General features: G+C 41.5%; 2 protein-coding genes across 2 annotated transcripts; both read left to right on the top strand.

Moving 5' to 3' along the window:
* Window positions 1-421: 421 nt before the first annotated feature.
* LOC310992947 (uncharacterized protein) lies at window positions 422-10,118 on the top strand (the record flags this gene model as incomplete). The annotated part of the gene is made up of 3 exons (XM_083981175.1): window positions 422-558; window positions 5,080-6,246; window positions 8,451-10,118. The coding sequence occupies exons 2-3, from the start codon at window positions 5,089-5,091 to the stop codon at window positions 10,116-10,118; spliced, it is 2,826 nt and encodes a 941-aa protein (XP_083837301.1). The 5' UTR covers window positions 422-558; window positions 5,080-5,088.
* A 3,485-nt stretch (window positions 10,119-13,603) lies between these two features.
* On the top strand, window positions 13,604-16,377 carry LOC310993125 (E3 ubiquitin-protein ligase TRIM21-like; the record flags this gene model as incomplete). The annotated part of the gene is made up of 2 exons (XM_083981430.1): window positions 13,604-13,740; window positions 14,728-16,377. Exon 2 carries the CDS (start codon window positions 14,737-14,739, stop codon window positions 16,375-16,377), a length of 1,641 nt encoding a protein of 546 aa, XP_083837556.1. The 5' UTR covers window positions 13,604-13,740; window positions 14,728-14,736.
* Between the last annotated feature and the right edge of the window lie 459 nt (window positions 16,378-16,836).

Genomic DNA, 16,836 nt, shown 5'->3' on the forward strand with positions numbered 1-16,836 from the left:
ATATGCAGCTCAAAAGTGTTAGATTGGATTTATTTTCATTTCCAGGCTGTAACGTGACAAAAGATCAAGATTTTGGAAAGGTATGAGGACTTTCTAAAGCTATAGGTATGTCTATTGATTGGTTCACACATCTACAAAATCAGTTTGAATTGAAAAATGTTGCATCTTGTGTCAAATAATAATATGCAATTAAAATGTGGTTAATTAATTAGAAAATGCCTCTAATAAATTAGATGATTTTTTAAAACGAGTCCCACCACTAATTTGATCTGATGTATTTGTGACTCTTCTACTGAGACATTATGCAGATTGATTTACAACAAGCCTGTGAAATGTTCTGACAAATACTGAAACGCTGCTGTTTCACAATAAAAGCACAGGCACACAGAGCTGCAGAGGGAGGAGGAGGAGCAACACAGGAAACAGGGAGAGGCTCAACGTCACAGTGCAGAAGTGAAACCTAAAGAGTGAGAGATCGAGGACTGAGACGAGACAGAAAGTCAAAGTGAGTCCATCAGGAGTTTGTCAGCAACACAGCAGAGTCTCTACCAAACTCTGGTGAGTACAGCTCATCATATTCACTGTGTGAGCAGCAGCTTTAACACTGAGCTTCATCTCTACTCTTCATGTCACACTGACTCCAGTGAACTGGCTCACAACAGACCTGGCTGTTTGTCCACAGAGACACTATAGTCCACTTTAAACTGTCTCTGTGTCTCTGCTCAGGACTTTTATAACTCTCAGCTTCTCTCTACGCTTCACCTCATTTCCTGGTTTTAGAGCCGTCAAGTTATCAACCTGCTACAGCTGCATTACTCTCTACTTCCTGCTGCTCTTTCACAGTTAGGGCTTAAATCATTTATTGTGAAGCAGCAAGAGGAATTATAGCTGCTGCGCAGCAATGGGTCGGGTCCGGGCTAATTTTGAGTAACAAACAGGAGAATTGGAAGACAGGACAGTTGACCTTATATTGTTCAATTTGCACCAGTTGAGGATTGAACCCACAACCTCGGGAACCAAAGACTGTTGTCTATCGCACTGAGCTAATTGACAAGTGGCAGTTCAACAGTGGCTTCACAAATTGAGTAAGCCATTCACTGTCGCGCAGGCAGATTTGAAACCACAGTAAACGGAAAAATCAGTTTTTGAGGTAAAATGTTAGGAGCCTTCGCACATGGTCCAGTCCAAGCTATTTGGATTTTTAAATTTAGAGGCTTGCTGTGATGCCACCATTAGGATAATTGTCTTGTGTTTCATGTTGAGGACATCTGACATTTCTATCGGTCATCATCATCATCATCACCCTTGCTGGGTCTCGAACTCACAACCTCTGACACCAAGAACCAGCTCTTAACTCGCTGAGCTAATTAGCTGGTAGTGAGACCTGCTGTGTAGCTTTATTTATCCACTCAGGTGAGTCAGTGCCCGGGCAGCTGTTGTGATGAAATGGTCAAAATGTCAGAAATTCTGTTATCTAAACAAAAATCTGATAATACATAAATTGCATCTTGACAGCATGAAAATGTTGACGATTTGTTTTTAATGATTAGTGTTTTGCTTCATAAGAGAAAATATGATGTTTAAAAATTCCACTCTCACATTGACTGCAGTTGTTCCCATGAGAGCAGAATTCAAAATGTTCAAGAAAATTCAGTTTTTGAGATAAAATTCTGATATTTGCCAAACTTCATCAACCATGACTCCAAAATATTCTCTTTTTTTTCAGGAAGATTGAAAATGTATTTAGCAGGAATTTGATGGTATATGTTTACAGTAGTGTTTACAGTCAAACGTTTTCGTGCACTGTAGGCTCAATTTTTGCTTAATCAAAAATCCGAGAAACAAGTTTTGTGGAGGACGGTCTGGAGATGCTCTGTAGCAAGTTTGGTGACAATTGAGCAAAAATTGTGGGAGGAGATACATTTTAAAAGTTTTACAGTTATTGAAAAAAACAGAGTGATGGACTTCATAATTTGTAATGAGTTTAAGTGGACAAAAGTTTCAGCAGTATTGAGGCTACATTGTGGTGAAATTTCAACACTGTAGCATCTACCGTTGGTTTGGTAGGAATTTTTTAAGTTTTTAAATTTAAACGCTTATTGTGCCCCCCCTAGGAGGGGGGGGCACATGTCCTTGGAGTTGAGTGAATCTGGCATGGGACTGGACCTTTGTGCAAAGTTTGGTGAGTTTTCCCCCATGGGAAGTATGACTTCCTTGGAAGAAGAAAGAAAGAAGAAGAAGAAGAAGAATTCCTAGAAATACAATAGGTTCCCGGCAGCTTAGCTGCCCGGACCCTAAATACAGTGTCCTTGTCACTAAGTGCAGCTTTCAAAACAGGAAATATCAGATTTTCAGGTGTTTAATAGACAGACCAAGTGTTTCAAAACAAAAAAAGGTTCTTTCTGCAGAGTTATTAAAAATAACTAGAAAAAGCATTTCCAAGAATGGAAATGGTGTGACTGCTGAAAGCTGTTGCAGAATTAGCAAATAGTGCAAGCAGTGATCACCATACAAATGTTTGACCAATGTCGGAAGCGAACCCATAACCTCATGGTCAGTAGACTTCCGCTCTGCCTCTAGGCCACAGTGCACACACAGTTGCAGAGACTGTTGTCTGTTAATGATCTGCACTCTGTCTCACTCTGAAGAAACACTGTCAACATCAAGAAAGCTTGAGAGTCAAGCTTGAATGACTTAGAATGAAAATTTCTGTGAATTTCAGGCTGAGAGCAGCAGTTTCAACATGAAGCAAGTTATCAGAAGTCAACAGAGGACGACTGGGAAAATAATTCACTATAATTGTTGTTGAGGCAAGATTTGGACCAGTAATCAAACCCACAACCTCATGCTCAATAAACGTTTACTCTGCCGCTTCGCCACAGAGAGCACGCACATAGGCATGTTGCCATTGTAATATGATGATGTGATGCAAACGGTGGAAACACACTGTTGGAAACACACTGTGTCAACACCAAGAAAGCTTGAGAGTCAAGCTTGAATGACTTAGAATGAAAATTTCTGTGAATTTCAGGTTGAGAGCAGCAGTTTCAACATGAAGCAAGTTATCAGAAGTCAACAGAGGACGACTGGGAAAATAATTCACTATAATTGTTGTTGAGGCAAGATTTGAACCAGCAACCTTCAGATCTCCAGCCCAGCAAGCTAACCACTAGGCTACAGACAGAGACAGTATGTGAGGGGCAAAGAAAACCTTTAATAAGAGGATCACTGGCTTCTGCTTAAAAAAAAAAGTAAGGAAAGTGCAGAAATTAGCCACACCAAGAGTGGCAGTAGCAATTAATGCCTCTCTTAACGAACACCTGTAACCAATTGAGGGTGGGGCAGGGGAGCAGAATTCAACATCACATAACAAGATTGCTCAGCCTGGATTCGAACTAGTGACCTTGGGGTTGGCAAGCGGCCACCTTACCAACTGGACTACAGACAGAGTTGTGGAGAAGAGAGGTTGAAGAAGATTTGAAGAGTTTCAAGACTGTTCCAATGCATTCTCTATGGGGAAAGAGAAATAGTTGAATATTGCAAAAAGTATGAATAGTTGAAAAGAGAAAAGTAATAGCACACCTGTCCCGAAAAGGCTGAACATTTTGATGTGAGAATTGTTGAAATAGCACAAAGTATGAAGGACTAGTTAAATGCCGAAGAAAATAGCCAACAGAAGAACAATAGTGTGACACTATTGTTCTTCTGTTGGCCATTTTCTTCGGCATTTAACTAGTCGTCCTCTGTTGACTTCTGATAACTTGCTTCATGTTGAAACTGCTGCTCTCAGCCTGAAATTCACAGAAATTTTCATTCTAAGTCATTCAAGCTTGACTCTCAAGCTTTCTTGATGTTGACAGTGTTTCCAACAGGTGCAGCTTTGGGGTCGTTAACTTCAGAGTGAGACAGAGTGCAGATCATTAACAGACAACAGTCTCTGCAACTGTGTGTGCACTGTGGCCTAGAGGAAGAGTGGAAGTCTACTGACCATGAAGTTGTGGGTTCGATTCCGACCTTGGTCAAACATTTGTATGGTGATCACTGCTTGCGCTATTTGCTAATTCTGCAACAGCGTTCAGCTGCTTTCAGCAGTCACACCATTTCCATTCTTGGAAATGCTTTTTCTAGTTGTAATGACAATCTTGATCAAATGATAATATTGAAGCAGCTCTAGTCTGCCAGTTCTTCTTCTTAATTAACAGCTCGGGAGGTCAGTGATTGGTTAGTTTGGTCTTAACTTCCTCTTCTCTGATTGGTCTTTTATACTTCAAATTTATTGGATTGGGAAAGCACAAGGTGGTGTTAAATGACAGAACATCAGCAGGTGTTTAATAATCTAATTTTAGAACAGCACAACCAAAAGTTTCAGACTCTGTGTTAAGGATAAATGTTTATACGAGTCAGCCCCGCCCCCAAGTTAGAGAACCAAGGTAGGCTAGGAGATCCTAGAAAGTTTTTGAGCAGGCCACATTTTGAAAATAGAGAACTCAAAAGTCCAAGCCCCTTTCCGCAGACTTCTCTCCAAAGCCACGCCTCAAGAGCACAGTAACAGGAAATGCTTGTTCAGTGTTGGTTTGACATCAAGGTGAAGCCCCACTACGCCAGACATTATTGGGTCGCTCTGCAAAGGCAATACCTTGTGGAACAACCCAATGTGAGCAATGTGGCTTTCCGCGATACTGCCGTGTGTATTGGGGCTTCAATGCACAGCATCATTATCATTTTGCCAACTTTTTCTTATTGCTCATATATGGGTCAGAAAAAAACTGACATCATAATAAACCAAACAGCATCCAGCTTAGAGGTACACTGCCACCTACCTGTTGTCTTTCCTACAGTGTAACATGTTGAATACTCTGAGAATGCGTGAAATTAGTGCACGAAAAGCAAAGATTGGATGTTGTTTTTACAGGATTGTCCGTTCCACAGTTGACTGAGTTTTTTCATTTTTGTGAAAAAGTTTTTAATTAATCGATTGCAATCAGGTTGTGAAGAAGATTTCAAGCAAATCAGTCAAAAAGATCTCCAACCCTACCTTCACATTATTTTAAACTCATGTGTTTGTTTTGTCTCCCTCAGTGTGTAGACATGTCTGCTGCTGGTCACCTGAGGTCTGAAGATCAGTTCCTGTGCTCCATCTGTCTGGATGTCTTCACTGATCCAGTCGCCACAACATGTGGACACAACTTCTGTCAGAGCTGCATCACTCAGCACTGGGACGTTAGTGTCAGGTGTCAGTGTCCCATCTGTAAGAGGAGTTTTGAAACAAGGCCTCAGCTTGAGATCAACAGGTTCATCTCTGAGATGGTGGCTCAGTTCAGACGTGAAGCTCAACAGAAAACCAGCAGCAGCAGCTCAGAGAAAGTTTCCAAACCAGGAGAAGTTCCCTGTGACGTCTGCACTGGAACCAGACTGAAGGCCCTGAAGTCCTGCCTGGTGTGTCTGGCCTCCTACTGTGAGACTCACCTGGAGCCTCATCTGACACTGTCAGGTCTGAGGAGACATCAGCTGATGGAGCCTGTGGAGAACCTGGAGGACAGGATGTGTAGGAAGCACGATAAACCTCTGGAGCTGTTCTGTCAGACCGACCAGACATGTGTCTGCATGCTCTGCTCTGTTTTAGACCACAAGACTCATGAGTTTGTTCCTCTGAGAGAAGAATATGAAGGAAAGAAGGCAGAGCTGCAGAAGACAGAGGCTGAAACTCAGCAGATGATCCAGAAGAGACGACTGAAGATTGAGGAGATGAAACAGTCAGTGAAGATCAGTAAAGCTGCTGCAGACAGAGAGAAAGCAGAAGGTGTTGAGGTCTTCACTGCTCTGAAGGAGTCTGTTGACAGAGGCCTGAAGCAGCTCATCAAGGAGATCGAAGAGAAACAGAAAAGCTCAGAGAAACAGGCTGAAGACTTCATCACAGAGCTGGAACAGGAAATCTCTGAGCTGGAGAACAGAAGCACTGAGGTGGAGCAGCTCTCACTCTCTGAAGACCACCTCCACCTCCTCCAAAGCTTCCCATCCCTGAAAGCTGCTCCACCCACCAAGGACTGGACACGGGTCAGAGTCCGTCCACCATCATATGAGAGGACTGTGGTGAGAGCTGTGTCTCAGCTGCAGGAGACACTCCGTGGACAGATGAAGAAGATGATGGAGGTTGAGGTGAAGAGGGTCCAGCAGTTTGCAGTGGATGTGACTCTGGATCCTGATACAGCAAACCCCTGGCTCATCCTGTCTGATGATGGAAAAAAAGTTCACTGTGGTGATGTTAGGAAGAAACTCCCAGACAACCCACAGAGATTTACTGCTTGGTTCCATGTCTTAGGAAAACAGAGTTTATCTTCAGGCAGATTTTACTTTGAGGTTTTTTTTTAAAACAAACCAATGGTTTTTAACGAAGTGTATTTCATTCACTAGGAACAAACAAAACAAAACAAATTTAGCGGTTGCTTTCACGATCACACGCATTTCCTGTTGGAAATGCTTTCTTTTACCAGTCAAATACATAACATATATAAAGTCATCATACCCCTTTAATTTCAGGCTGTATGACCAATAATGTTGATATTTACAACTCATTAAAAATGAACTAAATGTTATTTTCACTTTGATAAGGAGGGTTATATTGTGTATATGCAGTTCAAAAGTGTTAGATTGGATTTATTTTAATTTCCAGGCTGTAACGTGACAAGAGATCAAGATTTTGGAAAGGTATGAGGACTTTCTAAAGCTATAGGAATGTCTATTGATTGGTTCACACATCTACAAAATCAGTTTGAATTGAAAAATGTTTCATCTTGTGTCAAATAATAATATGCAATTAAAATGTGGTTAATTAATTAGAAAATGCCTCTAATAAATTAGATGATTTTTTTTAAATGTGTCCCACCACTAATTTGATCTGATGTATTTGTGACTCTTCTACTGAGACATTATGCAGACTGATTTACAACAAGCCTGTGAAATGTTCTGACAAAATACTGTTTCACAATAAAAGCACAGACACACAGAGCTACAGAGGGAGGAGGAGCAACACAGGAAACAGGAAGAGGCTCAACGTCACAGAAGTGAAACCTAAAGAAGTGAGAGATCGAGGACTGAGAGGAGACAGAAAGTCAAAGTGAGTCCATCAGGAGTTTGTCAGCAACACAGCAGAGTCTCTACCAAACACTGGTGAGTACAGCTCATCATATTCACTGTGTGAGCAGCAGCTTTAACACTGAGCTTCATCTCTACTCAGCTGAAGCTTCACTCTCTTCATGTCACACTGACTCTAGTGAACTGGCTCACAACAGACCTGAGGCTGTTTGTCCACAGAGACACTATAGTCCACTTTAAACTGTCTCTGTGTCTCTGCTCAGGACTTTTATAACTCTAAGCTTCTCTCTACACTTCACCGCATTTCCTGGTTTTAGAGCCGTCAAGTTATCACCTGCTACAGCTGCACTACTCTCTACTTCCTGCTGCTCTTTCACAGTAAGAGCTTAAAACTTTTATTGTGAAGCAGCCAGAGGAAATACAGTGTCCTTCACTAAGTGCAGCTTTCAAAACAGTAAATATCAGATTATCAGGTGTTTAATAGACAGAGCAGGTGTTTAAAAAAAAAAAAAGGTTCTTTCTGCAGAGTTATTAAAAAAATAAATATAAATTTGAGATATCAGAGTGATTTTTACATGATAAATGTCTGTGTGAATATACCAACACATAATACATATGCACACACAATTGTTTTTAGTAAGCACAAACAATGTTTCAGACTCTCTGTGAAGGATAAATGTTTATACGAGTCAGCCTCGCCCCCAAGTTAGAGAACCAAGGTAGGCTAGGAGATCCTAGAAAGTTTTTGAGCAGGCCACATTTTGAAAATAGACAACTCAAAAGTCCAAGCCCCTTTCCTCGGACTTCTCTCCAAAGCCACGCCTCAAGAGCACAGTAACAGGAAATGCTTGTTCAGTGTTGGTTTGACATCAAGGTGAAGCCGGCCACTACGCCAGACAGTATTGGGTCGCTCTGCAGAGGCAATACCTTGTACAATGTGGCTTTCCGCGATACTGCCATGTGTATTGGGGCTTCAATGCGCAGCATCATTATCATTTTGCCAACTTTTTCTTATTGCTCATATATGGGTCAGAAAAAAACTGACATCATAATAAACCAAACAGCATCCAGCTTAGAGGTACACTGCCACCTACCTGTTGTCTTTCCTGCAGTGTAACGTGTTGAATACTCTGAGAATGCGTGAAATTAGTGCACGAAAAGCTTGGATGTTTTTTTTTACAGGATTGTTCGTTCCAAAGTTGACTGAGTTTTTTCATTTTTGTGAAAAAGTTTTTAATTAATCGATTGCAATCAGGTTGTGAAGAAGATTTCAAGCAAATCAGTCAAAAAGATCTCCAACCCTACCTTCACATTATTTTAAACTCATGTGTTTGTTTTCCCTCCCTCGGTGTGTAGACATGTCTGCTGCTGGTCACCTGAGGTCTGAAGATCAGTTCCTGTGCTCCATCTGTCTGGATGTCTTCACTGATCCAGTCACCACATCATGTGGACACAACTTCTGTCAGAGCTGCATCACTCAGCACTGGGACGTTAGTGACAGGTGTCAGTGTCCAATGTGTAAGAGGGTTTTTGAAACAAGGCCTCAGCTCGAGATCAACAGGTTCATCTCTGAGATGGTGGCTCAGTTCAGACGTGAAGCTCAACAGAAAACCAGCAGCAGCAGCTCAGAGCAACAAGTTTCCAAACCAGGAGAAGTTCCCTGTGACCTCTGCACTGGAACCAGACTGAAGGCCCTGAAGTCCTGCCTGGTGTGTCTGGCCTCCTACTGTGAGACTCACCTGGAGCCTCATCTGACACTGTCAGGTCTGAGGAGACATCAGCTGATGGAGCCTGTGGAGAACCTGGAGGACAGGATGTGTAGGAAGCACGATAAACCTCTGGAGCTGTTCTGTCAGACCGACCAGACATGTGTCTGCATGCTCTGCTCTGTTTTAGACCACAAGACTCATGAGTTTGTTCCTCTGAGAGAAGAATATGAAGGAAAGAAGGCAGAGCTGCAGAAGACAAAGGCTGAAACTCAGCAGATGATCCAGAAGAGACGACTGAAGATTGAGGAGATGAAACAGTCGGTGAAGTTCAGTAAAGCTGCTGCAGACAGAGAGAAAGCAGAAGGTGTTGAGGTCTTCACTGCTCTGAAGGAGTCTGTTGACAGAGGCCTGAAGCAGCTCATCAAGGAGATCGAAGAGAAACAGAAAAGCTCAGAGAAACAGGCTGAAGACTTCATCACAGAGCTGGAACAGGAAATCTCTGAGCTGGAGAAGAGAAGCACTGAGGTGGAGCAGCTCTCACTCTCTGAAGACCACCTCCACCTCCTCCAAAGCTTCCCATCCCTGAAAGCTGCTCCACCCACCAAGGACTGGACACAGGTCAGAGTCCGTCCACCATCATATGAGGGGACTGTGGTGAGAGCTGTGTCTCAGCTGCAGGAGACGCTCCGTGGACAGATGGAGAAGATGATGGAGGAGATGAAGATGAAGGCTGAGGTGAAGAGGGTCCAGCAGTTTGCAGTGGATGTGACTCTGGATCCTGACACAGCATATCCTAATCTCATCCTGTCTGATGATGGAAAACAAGTTCATTATGGTGACGTGAGGAAGAATCTCCCAAACAACCCACATAGATTTTCTACTTGGTACCATGTCTTAGGTAAACAGAGTTTCTCTTCAGGCAGATTTTACTTTGAGGTTCAGGTCAAAGGAAAAACTGCGTGTATTGTGGGAGTGGCCAGAAAGTCGATCAACAGGAAGAGATTGATTACACTGAGTCCTGAGGATGGTTACTGGGCGATATGTTACAGTGATGGAAATAAGCACTTAGCTGGTGTTGACCCCCCAGTCCATCTCAGTCTGAGGTCTGGTCCTGAGAAGGTGGGGGTGTTTGTGGATTATGAGGAGGGTCTGGTCTCCTTTTATGACGTAGATGCTGCAGCTCTCATCTACTCCTTCACTGGCTGCTGCTTCACTGACAAACTACACCCACTCTTCAATCCCTTTCCTAATGATGGAGGTAAAAACTCTGCCCCTCTGATCATCTGTCCTGTCAATCAAACCAAGTGGACCAATTAAATGACTATGACTCTCTTGGGGGGGGGGGGGGGGGGGGGGGAAACAGAAAGTAAAGTCCAGTAGAAACAGGTGGAGTCAGAGATATGAAGTGAAGTCAACAGTGAAGAGTCAAACACACAAATATGATGGTTGTACATAAAAACACATGATGACATTATATATGGAATCTTTTAAAGACAGATTAATATGTACATATTTGTGTAATTGTATGAAAACATTCGGGTCCAAAATTATTTTCCCATAAAGGACAAAAAGAAAAAACATATATTATAGTAGCATATAGGAAGTAGGCCTGCTAATATATAATTTTTATTAGTTCAGTCTTTTTAGAATGTTACATTTGTAGTTTCAATATGCATTTTGTATAATAGACCATATTTCTTACATTAAACCTGGTCACAACATCTTTGGTCATATGAAAAATCAGACTAAAAATACAGCATATATGCTTCTACTGCCTTTTATATATGTCATAAACTTATATCTTCATACATACAGATAAACAGACAATATTATGAGTGACAACATAAATCTTTATAAGAAGAATAATAGGAAGAAGTAGTCGAAGAAGAAGACTCTCAAAGCTTATTTGTGTGATGAGGGTTCACTCAGAGTAAAAATTCTGTCTCATTTGGTTGTCAGAATAAGTTTTGTTTAGCTAATCTACGTCTTTGTTTGGCCACTAGATGGGGCCAGTGGTGCAGCGTATCAGAGATAAACAACCTCATCCTCTTTACATAGTGTGCCGTTCAGGAGATGGGGTTGAGCGCCTGGCCGGCTTGTCTCATAACAAAAAGGAATTCTGCATTTGCTCCACAGGCACTACACCGTTGGCGTTTTTTTTTTTGTGTACAGTTTTTTTTATTGCTATTACTGCTGTATTTACGATAGTAGACTTTAAATTGGTTGATATGTAAAGAAACATTCAGAGATCTGAGAAAAAGTAATATAAAAGCAAATATTCTCCATTTTTCATGACTAATTAGTTTACTTATTAAATATAACTGTATGACATGCAATGACTCAGGTGGAGAGAATATTTTAGGATAAAAACTTCCCTTTAAACTTTATTGTCCTAACGATGCCATAACTTTTGCCTTTTTCTTAACATTTCTTACTCAGCAAATGTTTTACCAAGATGAAACGTTAAGAAGTTTGTCTTCATAACCACGTTTACATTTCCGTCCAGTGGACATTGAGATTACGGTCGGCTCCCGTTGTCAGCACAACTGTTACTGTGAAGAGAAACTCTTTCAATACATTCCAGTCTTTTTTGGCATTTGCACTAGATTACGTTGAAATGTTAACTGATATCGTTATGGCATCCATGGAGTCACTGCGATCTCACTCAGCTGTGTTACTTACTGCCTGCTCGCTATTAAAAAGGTAAAGTTAGAAGGCATGAGATGTAAAAAAACAAAAAAAAAACAAACACATTACAACCTTTCCCACCACCACAGTGACTGAGGTTTAGCACCTTGCAGACTTCCTTTAAGTTTGGCCACATGTGCCAACAACCAACACGTTTGGTGATGTTCGCTGGTTTGCTGATGATGTGACCGTGTCCGGTGACGACGTGGACATAGACCGATGATGACAACACAATTGTGAAGGAAATGAGGGAAAAAATTAACAGTAGAATAAGTATAAATAAAAAGGGACAAACTGAAAAGGGAATGAATTTTTATTAAGCTTCCTACAACAGAATCAAGAGGGTCTTTCTTTTTAATTCAGGGTGAAAATAATTTCAGGGTGCAGAGGTTAAGAATGTAAAATATAAGTTATTTTGCTATTTTTTCCTTAATTGCATGTCATATTATGTACGTGGAACCCAATCACTGTAAAACTGTCTCATCAATGGAAATGAATCATTCTTTTTGGAAATTAAATGTATAACACTAATAAAAAGATTTATTTTTAAAAATAAAAACATATCTATGTTTTATTGTCTGTTGTGACTGTCTTCGCCTTTTTTTTTTTTTAAAAACAAACCACTGTTTTTTTAACAAAACATATTTCATTCATAGGAAAAAACAAAACAAAAAAACTCCAGTTTAGCGTTCAGCTGCTGTCACAATCACACGCATTTCCTGCAGGAAATGCTTTCTTTCAACCGGTCACATACATAACACTGACAAACATACAGTGTCTATAGAAAGTCATCATACCCCTTTGATTTCAGGCTGTATGACCAATAACGTTGATTTTTACAACTCATTAAAAATGAACTAAATGATATGTAACACTTTGATAAGGAGGTTATATTGTGTGTATGCAGCTCAAAAGTATTAGATTGGATTTATTTTAATTTCCAGGCTGTAACGTGACAAAATCAAGATTTTGGAAAAGTATGATGACTTTCTAAAGCTAGGTATGTCTATTGATTGGTTCAGTCATCTACAAAATCAGTTTGAATTGACAAATGTTGCATAATATGCAATTAAAATGTGGTTAATTAATTAGAAAATGCCAGTATATCCAGGACCCTAGAGATGGCATTAAAGGAGAAGATCTACCCCGCAGGCAATGGACCCTCTTGAACCGACTACAGTACGTACAGGGGTCTGCTGTTTTAAATCCTCTATGAAGAAGTGGGGCCTAGTGGACAGCGCAGCATGTGAGTGCGGTGAGCCTGAGCAGACTGCTGACCACATGATCACCACCTGTCCCCTGCACAGACCACCATCAGAGGTAGGCCTCTTCCAAGTAGGACCAGAGACGAGGGCGTGGCTGCATGATACAGATCTGGACATATGATGACGATACACGAACACAGTGACTGTCTTTGCCTTTTTTCTTTTTTTTTAAACAAACCAATGGTTTTTAACGAAGTGTATTTCATTCACTAGGAAAAAAAAAAAAAAAAAAATTCAGCGTTCACGATCACACGCATTTCCTGCTGGAAATGCTTTCTTTTACCAGTCACATACATAACACTAACATAACATATAAAATCATCATACCCCTTTGATTTCAGGCTGTATGACCAATAATGTTGATATTTACAACTCATTAAAAATGAACTAAATGTTATTTTCACTTTGATAAGGAGGGTTATATTGTGTATATGCAGCTCAAAAGTGTTTGATTGGATTTATTTTAATTTCTAGGCTGTAACGTGACAAGAGATCAAGATTTTGGAAAGGTATGATGACATTCTAAAGCTATAGGTATGTCTATTGATTGGTTCACACATCTACAAAATCAGTTTTAATTGAAAAATGTCCCATCTTGCGTCAAATAATAATTTGCAATTAAAATGTGGTTAATTAATTAGAAAATGCCTCTAATAAATTAGATGATTTTTTAAAACGAGTCCCACCACTAATTTGATCTGATGTATTTGTGACTCTTCTACTGAGACATTATGCAGATTGGTTTACAACAAGCCTGTGAAATGTTCTGACAAATACTGAAACGCTGCTGTTTCACGATAAAAGCACAGACACACAGAGCTGCAGTGGGAGGAGGAGGAGCCACAAGGAAACAGAGAGAGGCTCAACGTCACAGTGCAGAAGTGAAACCTAAAGAGTGAGAGGTCGAGGACTGAGAGGAGACAGAAAGTCAAAGTGAGTCCATCAGGAGTTTGTCAGCAACACAGCAGAGTCTCTACCAAACACTGGTGAGTACAGCTCATCATATTCACTGTGTGAGCAGCAGCTTTAACACTGAGCTTCATCTCTACTCAACTGAAGCTTCACTCTCTTCATGTCACACTGACTCTAGTGAACTGGCTCACAACAGACCTGAGGCTGTTTGTCCACAGAGACACTATAGTCCACTTTAAACTGTGTCTCTGCTCAGGACTTTTATAACTCTCAGCTTCTCTCTACGCTTCACCTCATTTCCTGGTTTTAGAGCCGTCAAGTTATCACCTGCTACAGCTGCACTACTCTCTACTTCCTGCTGCTCTTTCACAGTAAGAGCTTAAAACTTTTATTGTGAAGCAGCAGAGGAAATACAGTGTCCTTCACTAAGTGCAGCTTTCAAAACAGTAAATATCAGATTATCAGGTGTTTAATAGACAGAGCAGGTGTTTAAAAAAAAAAAAGGTTCTTTCTGCAGAGTTATTAAAAAAATAAATATAAATTTGAGATATCAGAGTGATTTTTACATGATAAATGTCTGTGTGAATATACCAACACATAATACATATGCACACACAAGCAAAAAAATAGTTTTTAGTAAGCACAAACAATGTTTCAGACTCTCTGTGAAGGATAAATGTTTATACGAGTCAGCCTCGCCCCCAAGTTAGAGAACCAAGGTAGGCTAGGAGATCCTAGAAAGTTTTTGAGCAGGCCACATTTTGAAAATAGAGAACTCAAAAGTCCAAGCCCCTTTCCTCGGACTTCTCTCCAAAGCCACGCCTCAAGAGCACAGTAACAGGAAATGCTTGTTCAGTGTTGGTTTGACATCAAGGTGAAGCCGGCCACTACGCCAGACAGTATTGGGTCGCTCTGCAGAGGCGATACATTTTTGTGAAAAAATTTTTAATTAAACGATTGCAATCAGGTTGTGAAGAAGATTTCAAGCAAATCAGTCAAAAAGATCTCCAACCGTACCTTCACATTATTTTAAACTCATGTGTTTGTTTTCTCTCCCTCAGTGTGTAGACATGTCTGCTGCTGGTCACCTGAGGTCTGAAGATCAGTTCCTGTGCTCCATCTGTCTGGATGTCTTCACTGATCCAGTCACCACATCATGTGGACACAACTTCTGTCAGAGCTGCATCACTCAGCACTGGGACGTTAGCGACAGGTGTCAGTGTCCCATCTGTAAGAGGGTTTTTGAAACAAGGCCTCAACTTGAGATCAACAGGTTCATCTCTGAAGTTGTTGCTCAGTTCAGACGTGAAGCTCAACAGAAAACCAGCAGCAGCAGCTCAGAGCAACAAGTTTCCAAACCAGGAGAAGTTCCCTGTGACGTCTGCACTGGAACCAAACTGAAGGCCCTGAAGTCCTGCCTGGTGTGTCTGGCCTCCTACTGTGAGACTCACCTGGAGCCTCATCTGACAGTGTCACGTCTGAGGAGACATCAGCTGATGGAGCCTGTGGAGAACCTGGAGGACAGGATGTGTAGGAAGCACGATAAACCTCTGGAGCTGTTCTGTCAGACCGACCAGACATGTGTCTGCATGCTCTGCTCTGTTTTAGACCACAAGACTCATGAGTTTGTTCCTCTGAGAGAAGGATATGAAGGAAAGAAGGCAGAGCTGCAGAAGACAGAGGCTGAAACTCAGCAGATGATCCAGAAGAGACGACTGAAGATTGAGGAGATGAAACAGTCAGTGAAGATCAGTAAAGCTGCTGCAGACAGAGAGAAAGCAGAAGGTGTTGAGGTCTTCACTGCTCTGAAGGAGTCTGTTGACAGAGGCCTGAAGCAGCTCATCAAGGAGATCAAAGAGAAACAGAAAAGCTCAGAGAAACAGGCTGAAGACTTCATCACAGAGCTGGAACAGGAAATCTCTGAGCTGGAGAAGAGAAGCACTGAGGTGAAGCAGCTCTCACTCTCTGAAGACCACCTCCACCTCCTCCAAAGCTTCCCATCCCTGAAAGCTGCTCCACCCACCAAGGACTGGACACAGGTCAGAGTCCGTCCACCATCATATGAGGGGACTGTGGTGAGAGCTGTGTCTCAGCTGCAGGAGACGCTCCGAGGACAGATGGGGAAGATGAAGATGAAGATGAAGAAGGTCCAGCAGTTTGCAGTGGATGTGACTCTGGATCCTGATACAGCGAATCCCTGGCTCATCCTGTCTGATGATGGAAAACAAGTTCATTATGGTGATGAAGAGAAGGAACTCCCAGACAACCCAGAGAGATTTTCTCATTGGTTCAGTGTCTTAGGTAAACAGAGTTTCTCTTCAGGCAGATTCTACTTTGAGGTTCAGGTCAAAGGAAAAATTGAGTGGGATGTGGGAGTGGCCAGAGAGTCGATTGACAGGAAGGGAGACGTCACAGAGATTCCTCAGAATGGTTACTGGACGATATGGTTGGAAAATGGAAATGAGTACAAAGCTGCTGCTGACCCCCCAATTGATCTCAGTCTGATGTCTGGTCCTGAGAAGGTGGGGGTGTTTGTGGATTATGAGGAGGGTCTGGTCTCCTTTTATGACGTAGATGCTGCAGCTCTCATCTACTCCTTTACTGGCTGCTGCTTCACTGACAAACTACACCCACACTTCAATCCCTGTGATAATCAAGGAGGTGAAAACTCTGCCCCTCTGATCATCTGTCCTGTCAATCAAACTGAGTAGACCAATTAAATGACAAGTTTTTTTTATTATTCTGTCTCATGTTTAATGAAAATCAAACTTTTTGTTTATAAAGAAAACACCTGATTGTGTTATTGTGTTGTATGTAAATATTTTTTGTTGAAGCTGCTCTGAAGAGTGAAGCCTGATACGCTGAGCCACTTTTTATATGTATGTACAGATGTTACTGGTTCAAATTTGCGGACTTCACGCGTGGTCCACGCGAGACGGCACAAGACTCATGCATTTTTTTTCTTTGGCGAGACAAGAGGTTTTAATGAAAAGCCCCAATGTGCCAAAACAACCGCCAGGTGGCATCTGTGAGAACGGAGGACGACAGGCGGATGACTCAGTGATCTGTGCAGTAATCCACAGCTTAAACTCTAGGCTATTAAACTAGAACTAACTACTGTATACACTGCCTAAATCACAGAAACTATTGTAATATGATAAAGCCTGTCT

Source organism: Trachurus trachurus, assembly GCF_905171665.1.
Source record: "Trachurus trachurus genome assembly, chromosome: 10".
NCBI classification, from domain to species: domain Eukaryota; kingdom Metazoa; phylum Chordata; class Actinopteri; order Carangiformes; family Carangidae; genus Trachurus; species Trachurus trachurus.